The 20,877-nt window shown below is 38.3% G+C and overlaps 3 protein-coding genes across 4 annotated transcripts in view; 2 read left to right on the forward strand and 1 right to left on the reverse strand.

Annotated features, from left to right (window-relative positions):
* The window catches only part of LOC102204640 (multidrug resistance-associated protein 4), an 82,302-nt gene extending 81,826 nt beyond the window's left edge, over nt 1–476 (forward strand). The window contains exon 31 of the mRNA XM_005723555.1: nt 425–476. Within this exon, the coding sequence (XP_005723612.1) occupies nt 425–454 (30 nt within the window). The 3' untranslated portion in view covers nt 455–476. The remainder of the gene's footprint in view (nt 1–424) is intronic.
* Nucleotides 477–679: 203 nt separating this feature from the next.
* dct (dopachrome tautomerase) lies at nt 680–4,925 on the forward strand. The gene is made up of 8 exons (XM_005723556.1): nt 680–1,351; nt 1,628–1,927; nt 2,299–2,399; nt 2,882–3,048; nt 3,183–3,362; nt 3,458–3,593; nt 3,693–3,894; nt 4,452–4,925. The coding sequence occupies exons 1-8, from the start codon at nt 1,066–1,068 to the stop codon at nt 4,625–4,627; spliced, it is 1,548 nt and encodes a 515-aa protein (XP_005723613.1). The 5' UTR covers nt 680–1,065; the 3' UTR covers nt 4,628–4,925.
* Nucleotides 4,926–5,859: 934 nt separating this feature from the next.
* Nucleotides 5,860–20,877, reverse strand: part of gpc6b (glypican 6b) — a 78,731-nt gene continuing 63,713 nt past the window's right edge. For both annotated transcript variants that reach the window (XM_005723558.1, XM_005723557.1), the window contains 3 exons: nt 10,033–10,169; nt 8,824–8,999; nt 5,860–7,516 (listed from right to left, as the gene is read on the reverse strand). In XM_005723558.1, the coding sequence (XP_005723615.1) occupies nt 7,308–7,516; nt 8,824–8,999; nt 10,033–10,169 (522 nt within the window). In that variant the 3' untranslated portion in view covers nt 5,860–7,307. The remainder of the gene's footprint in view (nt 7,517–8,823; nt 9,000–10,032; nt 10,170–20,877) is intronic.

A 20,877-nucleotide genomic window follows, 5' to 3' on the forward strand; every position in this document is an offset into this window, starting at 1 on the left:
AAAAAAAAGAGGGGGACAAAAGTCCTCCACAGCGATGTGAAATATGCTTTGCCAGTTATCACAAATGCTTGATTGCAGTTGTTACTACTAAAGGTGGAACAACCAGGTATTAAGTTTAGGCAGCAATTAATGTCGATGCATTTTGATTGTAGGGTTTTCTGCTGTGTGTATTTAAAATATCATAGTTCTTCTGCCACTGGTTATGTGACTGATATCAAATATGCACAAATTATCAACCCTGCAAAAGGATAAGTGGAAGTGAATGGATGGATATCAAACCTTTTCCAGTAGTTTCATACTGTCATGTGCCATTTTGCTCTTTATTTGTTAGGAATCACACAGACAGTGACACTGCATGTGTGTATAAGATAAAAGAGTTCTTTGAAACAACGTCGTAATACCTCTACTGCTGTTCTTCCCGCAGATCACATGGATAACAAAAGACGTCAGCTGAGACCTGCGGTGAAAATGTGGAGGGCAAAAAGCTCAAAACCAACCTGTACTAACAAGCTCCAAAACTTTCAGAAAACGTCTGGCAGGATTAAAGTGATTAGTCTCTTATTTAGATTTACTAGGCATGCAGTCGGGGAACTGATTTGAAAACTATTTTTGTTCTATTTGGAAAGCTGAATATGACTCAACCACAGCTAACAAATAAAAATCACAATGGAGTCCTTTGGCATAAAGTCTCTATACATATCCTTAATAGTTCCTTCAGGCAGTTGCTTGGTTAATTCATCCGGATCTTAGTGTGGCTCACAGCTCTGCTGTCAGGTGATCATCACAAGACCAGTGGCTTAATCCTCCTCTACAAAAGCAAGAACAGAAATCAGAGGCTTTCTTAATGTGCATGGAGGCAACTGGAACACAACATGATTTAGCTGCAGGAATTGTTTCTGTAGATATTAAACCTATCACTGAATCTAATTCAAAGATACACAGCAAGGAACCGTAGCAGAGTGAGATTCCACACTCTTCTGGGGTAACTAATTGAGCGTATTACAGCTGAGATTTGATCTACAAACTGATTTGTCACTGCTGACTGAAAGAAACAGGTGATATATCATGATTGCTCTGGGTCTTGGTCTTCTTTGTTTACTCTTTGGCCCTGACCTGTCAGAGGCTCAGTTTCCTCGAGTGTGCTGCACAGTGGAGGGGATTTTGTCCAAGCAGTGCTGCCCTGCTGTGGGCTCAGACCCTGCCAATGTGTGTGGCTCACTGTCGGGAAGAGGAAGCTGCACTGCTGTTCGAGTCGACACCAAACCCTGGGGAGGACCGTACAGACTAAGGAATGTTGATGACAGAGAGAGGTGGCCGACCAAATTCTTCAATCAGACTTGCAGATGTACTGGTGGGTGCTGACCAGCTTATTTAGATAAATAAGACAAGTTAAATCCGTAAATGGTTAAAGTAGACTTAGATTTAACTAGGTAAAGGGTTGTGTTAAACCTTGTCTGTTGTCTGCTTTTTATTTAATGAGGCCTTCTGTTGAGATTCTTAGCAGTAGTAACTGTTTTTATCTTTTGCATTTAAACTGCATTTTTAGGTTTTATTATTTTGTTGTACAGTGTTTTGTGACTACATGTTTGTGCACAATTTGACAATTAATTTGCTCTTTATGTTGCAGGTAACTTTGCAGGTTATGATTGCGGCCAGTGCAAGTTTGGCTGGATCGGACCAAACTGTGACCAGAGGAAAGCTCCCGTTGTGCGGAAGAATATCCACTCCTTGACCCCTGAAGAGCTCCAAGAGTTCCTGGACGCTCTGGAACTGGCCAAGAGCAGCATCCACCCAGACTACGTCATCGCCACTCAGCACTGGCTCGGACTCCTCGGACCAAATGGAACCGAGCCACAGATTGCCAACATCTCCGTTTATGACTTCTTTGTCTGGCAGCATTACTACTCTGTTAGAGACACTCTGCTTGGTAAACCATCATGGTCATATTTACACAAAACCACTACAACCATTAAATGTGTGGTTTTTTTTTTCCAGGAATATAACAATAATAAAAATATCAAATAAGACAAATACTATACCTACAAAGCAGATTCCCCCTTTTTTAATGAAATTTTATGAAGCCTGACAAATTCCAAGTATAGACCTTTTTTACTGTAACTACAAAAATTCTGTAACATATAAACTGATAAGAGGAATGCTTTTACTTAACTTTTTGTTTTACGTTCTCATATGTTTGTTATAAAATTCATATTCTTAGGCATTAGATATAGTGTTTATTAAGCTCAGAACTGTTGTGAGACTAAAGAGGAGCTAATGAAACAATTCATTTTCCTCCAGGTCCAGGTCGTCCCTTCAAAGCCATTGATTTCTCACACAAAGGGCCAGCATTCATTACTTGGCACAGGTATCACCTCCTGAGTTTGGAAAGAGAACTCCAGGTATTTGGAATTTTGTATTATTTTTGTATTTTTTAAACATCTCTTAAAATATTATATTTTTTGTGGTGGAGAGTAGAGGAGTGTATCCTTTGCACAACAATTTGCATTTTTTTTAAATTTGGGCTCATCAGATTTTTAAATTGCGTGCACAATTCTTGTTTAAATTCACTGATGAAACATAAATGACCTGTCAAAGGGACATCTGTTTAAAGCTCAGATTATTGCATGTTATATTCAATAAGCTTACTGATGACTAACATTTTGGTGAAAAATTGACAGACAAATCATTCTTAGAATATTTCACAAAGACACTTTAAACTTGCATTAAAAAAAAGACAATAAAAAAAATGGTATACCTAAAAATTATATATATAAAATATAAACGAGAGAGAGTTGGCCCTATAAAACATCCCTATAGAGCCATGTTGCTGATTTAGCAATACTTTTTCATAGAAACACGAGTGTTTCCTTTTCTTCTGCAGAGACTTACTGGCAATGAGAATTTTGCAATCCCATATTGGAACTTTGCCACAGGGCAGAGTGAGTGTGATGTGTGTACTGACACTCTGCTGGGAGGCAGAAACCCAGACAACCCCTTCCTCATCAGTAACCAGTCCCGGTTCTCCAGATGGGGGGTGGTGTGTAACAGGTCAGAAGAAAATACTGATTGGAGGGAAACAATTGTCAGTAATTGTATTAAAAATGTGTAACCAATTAACGAATGTTCATGGTACATGTTGGTGAAACATTTAAATTCTTTACGTGTATCTAATTTATTTCCAGTCTCGACGACTACAATCGTCTCGTGACCCTTTGTAATGGAACCAGTGAAGGTTTCATACAGAGAGGGATGATCCGGCAAGGCAACAGGACTCTGCCTACAATGACTGACGTCAGAAGCTGTCTTGGAATTCGGGACTTTGACAGCCCTCCCTATTTCACCAACTCCTCCTTTAGCTTTAGGTAAAAGTGGAGTGTTCACCATTGTTAATGATGTTACATTTATGCCACCTCTTTCACAGAACAAATGAATTAATGCTGTTGTTTGTACCTAACAGAAATGCTCTCGAAGGGTACGACAAACCAGATGGAGAACTGGACGAAACCGTTGATAACCTTCACAATCTTGTCCACTCAATGCTCAATGGAACCAGCTCGTTGGCTCACTCTGCAGCCAATGACCCCATCTTTCTGGTGAAAACCTAATTCAATGGTTTCCTCTGATAAAAAAAATCTCTGAAACACTTTGTTTTAATTTTAATAAAAATGAAATTTGTCATTTGTACCTCGCAGGTGCTCCATGCTTTCACTGATGCTATTTTTGATGAATGGATGAGAAGGTTTGTTCCATCCAACGCCACTTTCCCAGATGAGATGGCCCCCATTGGACACAACAGAGACTACAACATGGTTCCCTTCTTCCCTTCCATTACTAATGAGGAAGTGTATGTTCCATCTGAGCAGCTGGGATATTCTTATGCCATTTCCCTGGATGGTGAGCAAATAGTGAAAGAAAAACTTTGATCGGTGGGATAGGTGGACATTTTTGGAAAATTGATGTAATTTCTTACTGGTGAGAGTAAAGATTGATTTCACTCAAGTGTGTACAGTGTGCGTGAAGCAAAGAGTTAGCCTGGGTTTGCATGAAGAGTAGACATACCTAACCCATACAATTATTAAAGAAAAAAAATAAACAGAATTTTCTAAATTAGACTGCCAACATGAGCGGTTCAAGACCAAAGTCTGAAAATGACAGATTATGGTTTTAATGGATAGTTTTTTGGCAAACTTTCTCAATTATATATACGCCACTGACACGTGTGGCCTTTCAGTGAACACTAATAAAACAGGGCAACATTGCATGTTTCAAAACAAATATCAACTCACTGCCGACCACTTTCAAATCCATGGCACTGGCTCATCAACATAAAAAAAAACCCCTCTTTTTGTTATGTTGGAATAAATATCTTCTTATTTACAGATTTCATTCACATTCAATGAACCTGCAACTGCAAAGGTTTCAGCAATCCATCTCCTGTTTCATCTATACAGATGCAGATGGAGGACCGGCTGTTTTTGTGCTGGGCTCCACTCTGGGAGGAATCTTCATCGGTCTCCTGGTACTTCTCCTTATCTTTGTGCTCTACCTGCGTCAGCGGAGAAACAGAGGCTTTGAACCTCTGATAAAAGCAGATTTCACAAATAGAAAGTACACAGAAGAAGCCTAGATTTCACCTGTTGTTCTGAAATGCGCTTGAGTGCTCAAACATACCTCATAGTAATGGAGCACCCTGTCTGCTGTCACGACTGTGAAGAAGAGCAGAATAATAATCTTCTCTTTGAATAGCATGTTGTTTTTTAGCTGTTGCATCTAATTTCATGTTAGCAAATGAATCACACGATTGTTCTACCAAGTACCTCGCACTCTTAAATCAGTCTTCAATTAAATGCATTTCTACTTTAACCAGTTTTAACCTGATTTACCATCTCAATCATCAATATATATAAAACATATATGATTACAAATTGTTTTTGGGTTTTTTTTAAATAAGAATTTATTCTCAAGAACAGCAATAAAACAAAAATGCAATCATCTTAATTGCACCAAAAACAGTAAGGCATATTTGCTCAACTAGTTCTTCAAACCTCAGTTTGAAATTATTTTAAAACCCCATAGAAACCTTTCCTCATTAGTTTTGAAATCAAACAGCAATGCATTAATTCTGAAAAACAAACAAAGAGATAACAAAAAACCCAAACTGAGCATTTTTGTGAGTCATAATTTGTCTGACCATACATCCATTTTCAATATTTTATTGCAAAAATATTAAAGGTTCAGTGATACAAAACAATAAAAAGGGCATCTTATGAGATCAAAATGTAGAATAATGGGTCCTTTTAAATGAAACTTTGACATATTTCCTCTATATTCTTGAAATAAATGTGGGTTAAAAAAGTGACTCGTATGAAATAAAGAAAAAGCTCAACAAATATTCAGTGATATGCCGCAAAGGACTTAATACAGGCTAATTCCTTGGAAATGTAAGCTTAGCAGGCCTGTTGGTTATGAACCTGTCGGGCTCTCAGAGAACAGTGGACGTACATACAGGCTGGTTTTGTCCGCCCCCCTCAGCACGGCCAGGCCTCTCACATTCTCCGTAAGTACGCTCTAGTGAGGAACTTCACTGAAGCATTCAGCTCTGTCCAGTCTCCACAGATTCTCATTTCACAGGTGACTGTGGCCAGCTTCAAGCCTGTCTGTGCTGCAGACGCAACCATTCAAGCTTTCCAGATAAATTTAGAGACCCTTTCTTTACATTTCCAGTAACCACTATGTGCTGTTGCTGCTTCTTCTCCTAATATTTCCATAACCTTTTGCAACTATTATATATAGATGTATATAGATATAGATCTATATATCTATCTATCTATTTATATATAATTTTCTTTCTTTTTTTAAATTTGTAATTTCAACTTGTTAATACTGTCACAAAGTATTTTAGTTTTGGTCCTACAGTGTTCATTTACACACAGAATATGCGTTGGTTACTGAACCTTAAAAATAAGAGGGAAAACAACATTTACAGTATTAATGAATCATCTCAAAATCCTGTAAATATTTCTAGAGTATTTTTTGAAAATGCTAAAAGCCCCAGTTACTGTAAATTAACATCGAGGTTACAGCAGCCCAAGAACTGATAGTAATGGTCTTCGAGTGCAAAATGGTAAACGTCCATTTACACAGTTAAAGAAGATAATCCTGCTTTTCAGTGACTTCACATGACCTCCTCTGTGCTGGGAGAAGAACACTTGTATGCAGCACTTAAACACCTCTTTGTATTTGATTAGTTTTACTGACAAGTTTGCATTTTAGTGGTTGCATGAGACCCATTGTGCAACCCTTAACTTACTAATTATATTATCAATCACAATATTTGACATGGTATAAATATATTTTATACCAGGACATGCACACCACAACGCTGCAGAGGCAGCATCTACCTTGACAGCATAACCCATATATTAGCGGCACCTTCTCTAAACGTGAGTAACTGCTCCATAATAAATCTGTCCAGGCTATCTACTCTTGAAGCCTAAGGATCCAGTTTGATATGAGAATATTTTTGCACATAATGAATTTGCTGCAAGGCAAATTAGTATATAAAATGTCAATCTTAACCCTAACAGTGACTTTAAGCACAATGCAGCTGCTGAAAGGTTTTTAAGAGAATAGCTAAAAGCTGTGCAGATGCATAACCAACCCATGACATAGTTTAACTACAATCTTTCCATATGACACAGTTAAAATGATTGTGAAACACAATTTAGAAGCTGCATTTGATCTAAAAATAAACATGACAGCATTACGCTTCTCATCAGAAATGAATAGTTGGCACATAAGTTCATGACAATGGAATAAGGTGTCAGTTAAAACCACATGTTCCATTCAGATCAAATCAAAGGATCCTTTGCTTTAAAAAAATAACACGTGTATAAAATGACCACATTCTCAACATTTTTTCCAACACACAATAAACTATTTTTTTTGCAATAAAAAAAAAATCAAAACAATCAAAGTGCGTGTTATATTTTTCCACATTAAGACCTACAATAATACCTTTACTAAAATCTCAGAAGCAGAGTTAGTAGGGGTGGCATCGCTGTTAGATGGTGAAGTGATGCCAAAACATATCAAGTCTAAGGATGGCACTGCACAATCTTTGGGAAAGTGGGAACTCATGATGCTTGACTGCTCTCTTTTTCAGAGCAGACTCTTCTTGCCTTGAAGCTGGCAGTCTGAATGCTGTCTGCTCCAATCTGCCTGAATACAAAAAACTGCAAAAAAAAAGGGAAAAAAAGGAAAAAAAACAAACCCCTGCTGTCCATGTTTAGCCTGTTCCTCTAGCATTATCTCCACTGTCGCTGAAGTGCCAAGGCTGAAAGGGCCAGCATGGTTGGCAGTGCTACAGATGGTGCACAGAGCGGGGCAGAGTTATCCACAGGCCCGCTCCGGTCGGCTCTCACCACGGGGATTTCAGTCGCAGCCGTACCGTCCATGTATGTGGGGCAGACCTCTGTGCAGCCGCTGCCACTGCCTGAGCCACTGCCTTCATCGCCTGCAATACCGTAACACAAGCCAGAATGAGCACAGCACTGCAATAGCAGTGTAACATTGCTCAAAATCTCCAGCAGACACTGTGGAACTTTCTCATGTATAAATTAAAGGGTTTAAATATCACATGATTATCACCCACCTGGTGGGAAATGTGTCATTCTCTGTTTTCCTTTAGTCTCTTAAATTGTCTTAATTTTACGGTCAGCACATTGTATCACAAACTCAGTGTTGTTCAGATATGCTAATATATACACACTACACGCATGCTAAACAGTAAATAATAAACAGACACTGCCTGGTTAACACAGTCAAGCATTCAGCTTCAAATATATTTCTCATCAACTTATGGGAGACTTAAAACAATTCTTAAATTAGACTCAATGCTAAACTTTTATTCATCAAGTAGACATTAAGTAAAAATCTGCAAAGATGTTTAAAAAATGTGTCTCCCTATTTCTACTGCCCCCAAGTGGCTAAAATGAACTTAGCAGTGAGTATTTACTTGTGATTCTTTATTTTTTGTCTATTAGTGTAATTGTGTCATTTGTCTGTGAAGGTTCTCAGTCATCCAGGTCATCGTAGTCAAAGGAGCTTACAAAGAAAAGCGTCTGGACTTCTTTAAGTTACTTGAAGATGTTTCACCTCTCATCCAAGAAGCTTCTTCAGTTCTGAGGTCAAATGGTGGAGAGTCCCAGATTTAAACCTAGTGGGAGTATCCCCCCAAAGAGGGACAAAAGGACCCCCTCACATCCTGGGTCATCTGACCTCAGGAATTCGCATGATAAGATGGGGCCAGGTTTCACAATGAGCTCACCCGAATCCCTGGCTGATTGGGACCCACACCCATTTTCACACCTTGGCTCAGGCGATTAGAGGATCACCAGGGGTCCTTTTGTCCCTCTTTGGGGGGTTACTCCCACTAGGTTTATATCTGGGACTCTCCACCATTTGACCTTAGAACTGAAGAAGCTTCTCGGATGAGAGGTGAAACGTCTTCAAGCAACTTAAAGAAGTCCAGACGCTTTTCTTTGCAAGCTCCTTTGACAATTGTGTCATTTGTACAGTTAAACAGAACGTGATTTTGCACACTCAGTGTGACGTCTCAAAATTTCATAAACCTGGCAGAAGATACGTTTTTTTTGTTGTTGTTTTTGTTTATTATTATTATTATTATACAATTTTTGTTATTTGCACCTTTAGTTCTGCTTGCAGTTTTACTGACGCTGATCACCTTTGCCTTAGGGTTAGGCAGACAGCTTATTAGTAGTGAGTTGTTTGTGTGTATGACAGAAGTGGCAAATGGCTTACTTGAGTCTTGAAAGTAGATATCATTGCCATTGTAGGCATTTTTCAGCTTGTTAGTCATCACCCTCAGAGCCATGATCTGCTGACGGATGAGTGTGTCTGGGCGTGTGATGTCAACACCCACTTCAGGGTTATTCACCTGGTTGGTAAGGCCATCCTTTTGGACCTCAGGAAAGTACCTTGATGGAAAAAGAAAAGAAAAAAGAAAACAGCTTTCATTGATACTGTTTTGTTGCTAAACAAAGAAAACCTTTACTTTGTTTAGTTGTTATAGACTGCTTTCTCTGAAATCTCATCAGAAGCATTCACTCAACAAAAACAGAGACAGGCTAAACACGGTCGAATTCCATAAATGTTTTGAGTCATGGGTCCAGTACAGCACTTGGGAATTGCTCTTTGAGGTAACAACAATGTTGGCAAAATGAACATTTGACCCAGTCGTGTAGGGTAATGTTCTGACATTCTTTTGACATATTTCTCTCGGGAAAACGTGTCAGCTGAATGCACTCCTGCTCGATAAATAAGCGGCAGGTCGTCATGTGATGGAATTCCACAGATCATCTGACACAGCAGCAATTGTTCTCCATAAGTCCAGATCACTCTCGAAAATACACACGTCTGAAATTTTGCTGAGGTGAAAGAGGCAAAATTTCACTTCTTTAATTGATGTTGTTTTTTCTACCACTGAACATAGCATTGAATATCAATTAAAACAATTAAAGAAGTTTAAAATATTCAAAATCATATAGTTGATATAACGATTAAAAGCAAAAATCGATTTCTCAGTTAGATCAGTAACGGCTGGGGAATCTGGAGCCCTAATGCAAATGTTAGCTTTTTAAAATGAAACCAAAATAACAGATGAATCTAGATGCTGGTTGAACATTTAAAAACAAAAGAAGAAGAAGAAGAAGAAGAAAAACACAATTTCACAAATATGCCACCAAATTCAAAACGCATGGAATCAAATGATATTTTACACGAGATGAATTGAAACCACATAGAAAAGTTTGTTTTTTATAATGTTTAAGACAACAGCTTACTTTTAGTTCAAATCAAAACGCATGCTAAGCTCTTGCAGAGCAGGTGAAAGCACATAATCTGATTCTTAATTCTAGGCTTAGACTTCTTAATATGAAGCAGGTTGAACAGACTTTGGACTTCTACCCTTTTGTGTTAGCTGGCATTAGCTTCAGGCTCTGTTGCCCTTACCTGCCCTTGGTGTGTCCGTTCCAGCACTCCTCTTCGCTGGCATTTCCAGCGGTCACTCTGTCTTCTACACACATCGCCTCAGGCAGGTTGGACCAAAATTTCTTGAAGTCCTTTAGTTTCTCTTTTATGTCAACCACCTACACAAGGACAGGGGTCATTGTGAGATAGGAAAAAAGCCTCCTGTATAAGTACATGAAGTCTGATTTCCAATCAAGGATGATACATATCATAAATACAGTTTCAGGGATGTTATTGATGTTTTCATATGCTTACAATGTAACATTAATACAGAAAAATCAGTTTCACTTCAGTTCCTCACATCACAGCCCCAAATATTAAACAAAATACGAGTCCAGCAGTACCTACAAGAATAGATGGTCAGAAATATTTACTGAATTACATTTTTATTGCACATTAATATGGCGTTTATTAACAGCTATAAGCTATTCATTATGTTTCAAAACAGTCTTTTTGTATCTAAAAACTCTGCAGAGTTAATGTAATAAAAAAATAGCAGCTAAAGAGAAAATGTCTACAAAGTCAAACTGATTGAAGTAATTACACAAATTGAAGTCAATAAGGCATTATGTCTCCTAATATATGTATGACATATGAAAAAGACAATGTGCTGTTTTTCTAAAAAGTACATGACAGTCCTCTCAAATGCTCCTATTTCTTATTTCTATAGCATCAAATCATAACAACAATTGCCTCAAGGTGGTTTATATTGTAAGGTAAAGCTCCTATAATATTACTATTACTGACAGTCATGATTAGTCATTAAAAAACCAAATCCCACAGTGTTACTAACAACAGTATGCGGCTGTAAAATCATTTGAGAGAAAATATAAACACTAAATTAAACTAAGACATTTCTGACACACAGTGGATGAGAAATGGCAGGTTGAAAACTTGCATTTGAGTGAGATGAATAAAGCTTACTGTTACTCTGGATGCATCTCGTGTGAAAAAGGTAGAGAAGCATTTCACTTTTGCTCACTAACACACCTTAACAAGCTGATTATAAACCTCAGGAAGACATCTTCGCACTTGAACTCGTACCAAACGATTTGGGTTTAATTTTTCCTTCTCTGTTGACTATCAAATGTTTGCATCATGGAAAGGAAGACTATGCAGGCTTGCAGCAATCATTTCAAACTGAATGCCAGACATAAATGCTCCTTTGCATCCCAGCCATGTGACAAAGTCAGATATCGTTTCCTGACTTGAGCCTGTTGAACTCCAATCTTTCATCAAACACACAGAATTTGACATATTTCACTGAAGCTGAGGGAAAGCCTGATAGCAGCAGGTTGGCTCCATTATCTTTTTCCGTCTGACTTGCTGTTGGCTTACGTGAAATTGTAGAGAACCTGAGCAGAACATGAAAGGTGCTGTACTGACTGTGTGACGCTGCTGTAGGCCTTGACACTGCTTTTGATGTGTTAATCCTGTCACACTGATGCCAAAGCACTTGAGCAGCTCTGATACTGCCCAGAGGGTCGAGGCTACACTCAATACAAGAGATTGACTGGCAATGTTTGACTAAACCTCATACATTAAGTTAAGTCTAACAAGTGAGATTCAGTTTTCCTCAGGATCTGCTGGCAAAAAACAGAACCTGTGAAAGTGGGAACTGAACTAGGAATGACACATATGAAAACATTCGATTAATACCTCTATCAAGTATTGTGTGGCCATTATTTCACGTGGATGCAAGTGAAAAGGTATTTTAAGCAGCAGCTAATTTATTATCCTATTTGAAACAGAATTTTAAAAATCTGAAAGATTCATGAACTGAAAAAAAACCCCCTAAAAAGTCTGTGTTAAGTTTGCAAAAGAGAAAGGTTTTGCAAACTTAACACAATTATAAACAAGCCTCTGAGAAAAGTCTGCCTCTCGTCTAACTGGACGTTGCCTATGAACAAATACTACCACTCCAACAAATAACCCTCAAATGCAACTAACTGCAAAGGCCACTAGATGGCAGTATGTCTTTGAGATCTGGTGAGATGAAAGTGAGTAGACGAAAAATCCAGGGAGGAAATGAAAGTGACAAAATAACCTTGCAAATTGAAACTAATTATGTTTGCTAATGAAGCTTCTTTAACATCAAAGTTCAGCTCCATGTGGCCAAACATAGATGGAAGACATGACATCCAAACAGATGTCAGCAGAAAGCCTAATGGAAGACAAAATTACACACACACAAAAAACACACACACGCAGACACATACACACAAAAGACGGTGTAGAAGAAACGCATGTCCCCATGGTATGTGAGGAAGCAGAGCGGAGATATGCGATTCTTTTTATAATCTGCTACCTATTACTGACAGCACTGACATTCTCATTAAAATCACAATGACGATCACAGACACAGCACCTCCCCGGCGCCTCACATCAGGATATTACATAGCATTTGTTTTCAGTGACATCCTAACAAATGACTATTATCATGCTATGTGATAGCTGCTCCAATTCCTAATGACACTAAAGGTGGCATTAGTGTGAGATATCTACAATCTATAATAAGGGCTGATGAGGGAGTTGATAGAAGCATTTACTCAATAGAAGTGCAAGCTGTATTCATTTTTAGATTATTATTCAGTCCCAGGACTTCAATAACTTCTAAATTTAAGGACCATATAAAACACCGACAATACAAGGACCTTAAGATATTAGAAGTGCTGCTAAAAAGACTTATCTTCAAACGCTGCTAACTGTACAGATGTTTTCCACTGAATGATGTCTTCTGAATAATTTCTAAATGGTTTAAATATGACAGATCAGCGCAGAAACGTAGCTCTTGATTTTCATTAAAAATATTTTAAATAATTATTTAAATAAACAGAGCTAAATGAGCCATTTGAAAACCCATTAAACCATCTTCTCCTGCAATGATATATATTTGCTATGTATTCTATAATTTTAAATATACAGTGTATATACTGTCTGCACTGAAAAAAAAAGTGGTATATATAGATATATAGGCATATATTTCCTATTCTTTATAGGCACTATAAAGGTCTTTGAGGCCAATCCTGCAGGGATGTACGTAGCCTTGCTCTTGTTCTGTTTTATGCATCATATCATCTATATTATATATTACTTACAGGAACAGTGCTGTATCTTTATTCACTGATCTACCAGTGATACAGTGTGCAAATGCATGTCTTTAAATGTTTCTTTAACAACTGTAACAGTTTATTAATTCCAATATTGAATTAAGATAAATCCTTTAACTTTGGCAAAAAAAATACACAAATGTGAACTATACAGCAGTGTTATTATTAATGTAGTAAAGCTTATTATTATATACCGGTAACAGCTGACATGACAGCTTATATATTTGGAATATATACGTTGTGCATAATAAATGCATAATACATTTAATGCATATTGCTTCTTGTTGATGAATTCCATGAACGGCGCAAAACCAAACAGGTGCTACTTAGTCCCTCACTCTCTGAGTACTTCCCAACTTCCCAGCTGTGCATGTGGCATTTATCCTCTCCCCTGCTGGTTACTCAGGAGACGTAAATGCATGTAGTTTAACTTTTAAAAGAGGCTTATGAATTTCTTACAGCAACTGGGCACCGGGAAGTTACAAATGTTTCCCAAGCAGGAGTTTATTTGCTGAGCACAATTTAAAGTGGCTGATTAATCCACGTTTGGTGCACGAACGGGTACTTGCGCCCGCAGGATGCAGTATATATACAGCCACAACAAATGGGCCCTGTTTATTGCTCTTAAGATACATGTTGCCCAGTGCAATTGTATGGGGAGGTAATATGTCTTAATTAAAATAGAAACAAACAAACGAAAAATACAATGGAGCTACGTTGCACAAGTGAATAAGCTAAATCAGGATTTGGCTTCAAGATCAATATTCATAACCTTTTTGTAGGTTATGATTTTTTTTATGAATTTGATGACAATAATAAAGTAAAGAGCATGACCAGGTTTATCTTTTAAACATCTTCTCCTTAGCTTAAACAAAAATAATATATAATTATATTTACCTTGAAGCTTAATCATGTATGGAGCACCACTGCAGTACCACTGTCAACTCTCCACTTCCCTCCTCAGACATATTTTTTTTCTTCTTTTACCCCATTGCCCTGTTTCCTGTCATGAACCATATATTTCTTCACTGCGTTGTTCTCTCTCTCTGCCTACTCGCTGTGACTCTGCAAGGTCCCCACTCTTTTTGGTCTTTTTCTGTCTTGCTTTAGTTCTAAATGTAAGTGAAACTTTCATGCCTAGCTGACCCGTGATCTTACAACAGAGCTCCCATTCAAAGGAGATTTGTGGGTAAAGCCTCTGGTGTCTTCCGACTTTGATACACAGAATAAGCTCAGTCTTCTCTATCCTTTCTGTATTGAATCATTTTATCCAAGCTTTCATTTTAATTATTTTGAATTTTAACGAGCACTGTGTGTGTGTGTGTGTGTGTGTGTGTGTGTGCAATGCAGTTGATCATGCATTTATTTAATTGTCCAGTTCTTTTTTGTCTCTTTATAGCTCTTATTTCCACAAGAAAAGATAAGCAGAGATTTTTTTTTAACAGCACCAAACCACAGAAAATAAATTCAGCAACAGCAATGGAAAGTAGCCTGTAATGTATTACAGCTCACACAGCTTAGCGTGCTATGATCCAAACATAACCTCACCTTTAAACTTGCCTTTTTCACCTCAAATGAAATCTGCCCAAACAGCCCGGATATGCGATACAGTGTTTACTCGCTGTAAAAAGCTGTTGGCAAGCTCACGTGGACAAACATGAGGAAATGTTTACAGAGAGTAATTATTTCCAAAAATCAGCCATATGAGCATATGAGATTCCGGTGTTAACGGGCTTAAAGTCTTTGTGTTTGCACACACTTAAAGTGTTTCTTACAATATTTATCACCCATGCTGTTTTTCTGTGCACACAGCTGAGTGTGCAGGCAGACAGATCATAAGTTCTCGTGGCTCTCTAACAGTGTGGCAGCTGTGTGCCATCTTTCAGCTCAGAACAGAAATGTGAGTGAACTATACTTTGACCAGTGGTTTTCAGACGCCCTTGCCTATTCTCAGATCAAAAGCTGACGTGTCGCTGGCTTTGAAGTTGCAGTCACACTCCCAGTGACGGCACAATGTCAGGGCCCTAAGCTCTTATCTGGCCGTAGAATGATGTCTGTACGTGCTATGTGCCTTTCGGTAAAAAAGAAATATGCGGCCAGACTACATAACTTTTGCTCTCAGCACACACACTGCATTTTCAGTGCTCCCCAAGCTGACCTGTGCAGAGTATGTCCCCTGGCTTTTCAGTCAGCTGGTACATCTCCTTTCCTCTCTCTCTCTGTAATAAGCACCTATCTTGCTTAATTAACAACCAGTCCTTTTCATAAGCACATATCTGGGGTTGTCGTCACTGTTTGACACGGCACACATCCATCTGCTGCAAGTCTGTACTAAATTAGTGCACGTTCAATCTAATCATAGACTCGACAGCAGGTCTTCCCACTAAACCACAAGGGGCAGACAACTCCTCGATCAACTTATTTTCCCTGGCAACTGCTCCTCCTGTCTGCGTTAAAATAGTTTTTCATTTGATACGAATGCAGTATTCTTCCTGCATCTCAATTACAGGGGTCAGGGAGTCGGTTCTGCTCATACCAAGTCCTTGGCCATGCCACAAGTCTCTTTCCCTGACCAGTGACCAATTTGAGGACAGACCAAATAGTTTCTCACAAGGAGGAAGGCCACAGTAAGAATAACTTTGCATGTTCATCACAACTGTGATCAAGTTAGATTTTTTACCCAGTCACACTGAGGAACTAATGCAGTCTCCTGTGGTAAGGCTGTTGACAAATCAGCCGTCATGGTGTCAAGTCACAGGGGACTGAATCCCTGTGGGTATAAGTCCCTAGACATGACTATTAAGTCTGGTGTCCAACATGTCATAAAATCCTCCTCATCAGTTCAAGTCAACTCATAAACAGCAGAATCTTTCAACCAAGGCTTGCCATCTGGCTTTAAAGTACTTTTAGCATATTATTAAAATGATTCAGTAGAAATAACATTGGTTAGCCTGAAGCACATCAAGCAAATGACCTCTCCGATGATGTTTCGAGTAGCAGTTGTCTCCACATCGTTGTGTCTGCTTTGTCCTTGTCTGGAAACATTTGCCTCAAAGGTGACTGGCAGTGTTGCTTGGAGCAGGTAACTACCAGACTGCATATAGATGTGGGCTGTTTTCATCCAATCAATATCCATCAACAGAGGGCAAAAGCAAACAATGTTTCCCCTTTGTGACTTCACAATAGATGAGATCAGAAAGACATCACTCCGCTGTTAATCTTGCAGTGCTAACACAAATGAAAATGGTACACCAAAAGCAAATCATGGTTAGAAAACATCACAACCACTTACAAGCTATGTGGCTTGATATGACATTGGAGTGATGTCATATCATCACCCCACCCCACAGACTGCTGGGCTACATGCCACGTGCTCATGATAAATCCATTTTTTAAGGATCATTCTGCAGGCTGCAGCACTTTCTTTAACTTCCTCCTCGTTTAACTTGATTACAACTGATTATGTCCTGGTAGAAATCTGCCACAGCAGGATTCCAAAACATGATTTGACATGAACAGCCCAAGAAAGCCTCAACCAGAGCAGCGCGTCTCCTGGTGACAGCGCTGTCACGCCGTTACTATGCTGCTTCCTTAGAGCGAATGCACGAAGTAAAGTAAAACTGTATTGTTACACAAATCTGGCTATTATTTTGCATTTGTTTCGATTTGCAACCTGGCATTCACACAATAGTGTAAATGCTGTGTGATCCATTTTAATTATATACCTGACAGAAATTGTGGGGAAGATATGGGGGCAATAAACAAAGCTAATGAATATTTATCACTTATTACTGCGGCCGAAACACCGATTTTAAAACGTCTGCCTTAATTTAATACTGTACATTGCATTGATGCAATCGCATAAGTGCGTCAAACCAGATTTGCTATCACGCTGTCTTACTATGTTGTAAAATTAAGTTTTGAAAGTTGAACTGAATTTGTGCGCTCGCTTCTGCAGCACCCTGGAGGCATAACTTTATTTTCAACATTATACAGACTTCATAAGTGTTGTAGAGGAAACAATTCATCATGCCTTTAATTCAACGTGACAGTGAATCTCTGTGTACCTTGAAAAACTTGTGGGAAAAAAACCTGTCTCCAAAAATAAAAGTGTAAGATGCATAATTACAAACCAACATCTTTAGACTTTTAAGGCTATATTTATCAGATTTGATCACTTTGTAAAGTGGATTATATTAAATTGTGAATAGCAACAGAAAAAAGGATGTCTTACAAAATGATGCTGGTATCCGTTGTGATCATAGGGGCATTTGAAGACTTCATTAGTCATAAGTCAATACACAGGTGTTGTTAAAGCCCAACCTTATCTAGGTTTGTGTATACTGGATTCTGCACATAAAGCACACACACACACACATGAAGATCAAGTATTTCCCTTATAAATGACTTTATTGATGTAGCTCATGTTGTACTTACATCCTGTCACTGAACGGGACTGTCATGGCCCATTTTAAGTCTTTTCGCCTCAAACCATTTGCTCAGTCCCATGGTAACTACACAGTTAGGCAATATGGTTTATCATAGTGAGCAAAATGTATCACACAAAGATCCCGTGGTGAGGAAAAAATGACAGAATATTGATGAAGCGGCGTTGAGTTTGTGCATGTGACTCGCCCAAGGCTACGACAGGCGAACTTTGAAAAAGGGAGATGATTAAAGGGAAGCTATGCACTATGGAAAACAGAGCAATCATTGGCAAGCCTGCTTTCCCCTGCTACCCCTGTTCCCCAGAGATGCAAGCAGCGTACAGTGTAATGGGGCCAGTGCGCCTCATTAATGAATTGACACATATGAAATGTAGCAGAGCCTTTATGGCACCAGCATTAGTCGATGAGGGGGAAAATGGACAATGTATGGAAGGAATTAAATAAAATCAGTGTTTGTGGAAAAAATACTGTTTTGGCATTATAGCGGCTGGCTGACCTTTGATTTTAACTTAAAAAAGTGACGAACTGTAAAACAGAGTTATTGGGGCAATTTGATTATCAGCATGATAACATCCAAAAAAGTATATACCCCCCCCCCCACATGATTTTAGCTCAGTTATTATGCACCCATTTTTATTATATTATGCATTTTCCAATATCTGCGGTTTTTACTGACTTCCCTTCCTGTGCCTCTCTTCGTTTAATAAACCACGTTTATGGTTTCGTAAATTTCATTTGCAGCTACAAAAAAAATTCCACAGCAGATTCAGCCACTGTAACATTCAGCTGTCTGTAACAGCAGAAACTCATGACATATCTATCATTGCAACTATCTTATACCCATCTGGTAGTATAAAGTATGTGATCTTTGTAAGCTAAACCACAAATGTAATGGAATTTGTACATCTCCACGCCAGAGGGTGGGTCATGTTTGGATCTTTGCCATATATAGGCCGATTTGAGACTGCAGGAAAATGGAGCATAATGTGACCTTTTAACTTGTATACAGCATATACTTGTGGACAAGCTGTGCTTTTGCGTCTGGCCAAGATCCCTGAAACAATTATCCAACTGGATTGCAGATGTAAGGCATTACATGGATCCTTTATATGCTGGTTTTGTGTATTTTCTCAGAAAACCATAATAAGGATATGTGGGATATTAAAAGCATAGTGAGATATAATGGTCACAAAATTGACTTCATAGAAAGTCAAGCCGTTAATAATGGATTGCTGAGACCTGCAAATTATCAGGGGATTTGGATTTGTTTGGCATTTCGGACTGCAAAAATCTCAGAGGTGATGAAAAACAAAGTTTGGAGAACTTATTGTGCCAGTATTCATTTCCTCTCTGTATCTACGTTCAAAAATGAAGACTAATATGACAAAATAGGATCACGGTATATCATTTAAAGCTTAGTAAAATGATAAATTATTAAGTCGCCTGAATGTCTTTTTATTGATATTTATATTTTGCCTTTACTCTTAAAAGATGGATGCATCTGGGCCATCGTGGCATGACCAGCAAGCCAAACAGAGTCAGATCCCACATTTATCAAAATGAATGACTGCACAAGAGGACAGCATGCTGTTTTAAGACGCTCAAAAAGCAAATAAAAAAAATACAATTTTGACTGGAGATTTTCTTGTCACATAAAATGTTCTCATACAACACCGCGGCACTCTGTGGCTTTAGCCAACGCAGTATCTTAATACCGTAATACCTATAATCCAGGACAGAGTATTTTTATCTTGCTAGCTGTAATTGCTGCTTTTTGTAAGCCGTTTTCTCTAAATGTCCTTTTGATATTTTTTTAAGTATTGCATGGTAAAAAGAGGACAAACTGGACTAGCACTGATCATGTTTGCATAGTTTCTGTATAGATTTTCTTTGCTCTTCTAATTTTGTATTCTCATTTACACACATATCTATATCTATCTATCTATCTATCTATCTATCTATCTATCTATCTATCTATCTATCTATCTATCTATATCTATATATCTATCTTTTCTGAATTGAGTTTGTATTTTTTGAGTTTGTTTATCAAATTATTTATTATTTATGTTTTCTGTTAAGCCGGCTCCTGAAAAACCTTCTAAATTGTACTTTTCTGAACTTTGATAAGCCCCGTACCCACATTGTGATACACATCACAGTTTTGTCGTTTTGGGAATTTAATTTGAACCACCTCAGGCTTTGGAGAAAGTAAAACAAAATAAAATATCTATACCTCTTGTCCTACACCCACAGGCACTTACGTATGCAATAAGATTGTTATGAAATTGTCTTGAAGAATAAATCCCTCTGCTGAAACGGCTTCTTCATCTTATATTTTTAGCTTAAAAGTTTTGTTCAACCCAGCTGACAGTGAGACACAGGATTGTTATTCTTTCCACCCTGTTGACAACCTTACTAGTGTTGCCTTGTGAATGACAACAGTAACAAATGGATGATAAGTATTCTATGGTTGTTGCACCTTTTGCCCTGATACAGCATGTGCAATGTCTCTTTTATCACTATAGGATCAAGGTCATAAAGCATTGGATTACTGTCAGCTGCAGTTGCCTGATAACCTGATTGAGATGTGTCACTATGGGAAATGTCTCTGTATGCTCATCTTACATATAATTTAGTCATAGGAAGTGATGGTGATGTGCTCAAAGCAGCCTCTACTTCCTACACATTTACATAAACAACTTCCTTTTTTTCCCTCAAAAGCTGTATTGTTTGCCCCATGCAATCAGAACCACACTCCCACTCACAACAGTGTCAGATTCTTGCTATTATGAGCAACAAACTTGTTGCTTGTCGTTAAACTTGGGATTTGTGGTTACTGGTCATCTGAAATGTGTCATCTTGACCTAAAATGTGGCATCGAGAGTAAACCATGGATGAGGAAAAACTCATTTACAACGTAACACAACCCACACAGACTGGGTTAAAAAAAAAAACCTTCATATAGATCCAAAAGCACTAAATGCTCTTTTCAAGGAATAAATATGTCCACAGTGGTGCCACAAGCCAGATATCAGCAATATGTCATTCCTCTGCCTTCCCACGCAAATTTATATTGTCAGCCTGAGAATCAACCGAGTGACTGAGGGCAAACTAAGTGCTTCATCTTTAAATCAATGAAGGCGCCACAAGCTTCTTCATTATTTTTTTTCAACATTCACAACTCCTGACAAACAAATTCACATAATTGACAAAGAATATAAATAATGTAAAGTCATCCCACAGCTCTACTAAATGTCACTGCTACCCCC

The sequence above is a fragment of the Pundamilia nyererei genome, unplaced genomic scaffold (genome assembly GCF_000239375.1).
Source record: "Pundamilia nyererei isolate P.nyererei 1_Seehausen unplaced genomic scaffold, PunNye1.0 scaffold00009, whole genome shotgun sequence".
In the NCBI taxonomy this organism is placed as follows: domain Eukaryota; kingdom Metazoa; phylum Chordata; class Actinopteri; order Cichliformes; family Cichlidae; genus Pundamilia; species Pundamilia nyererei.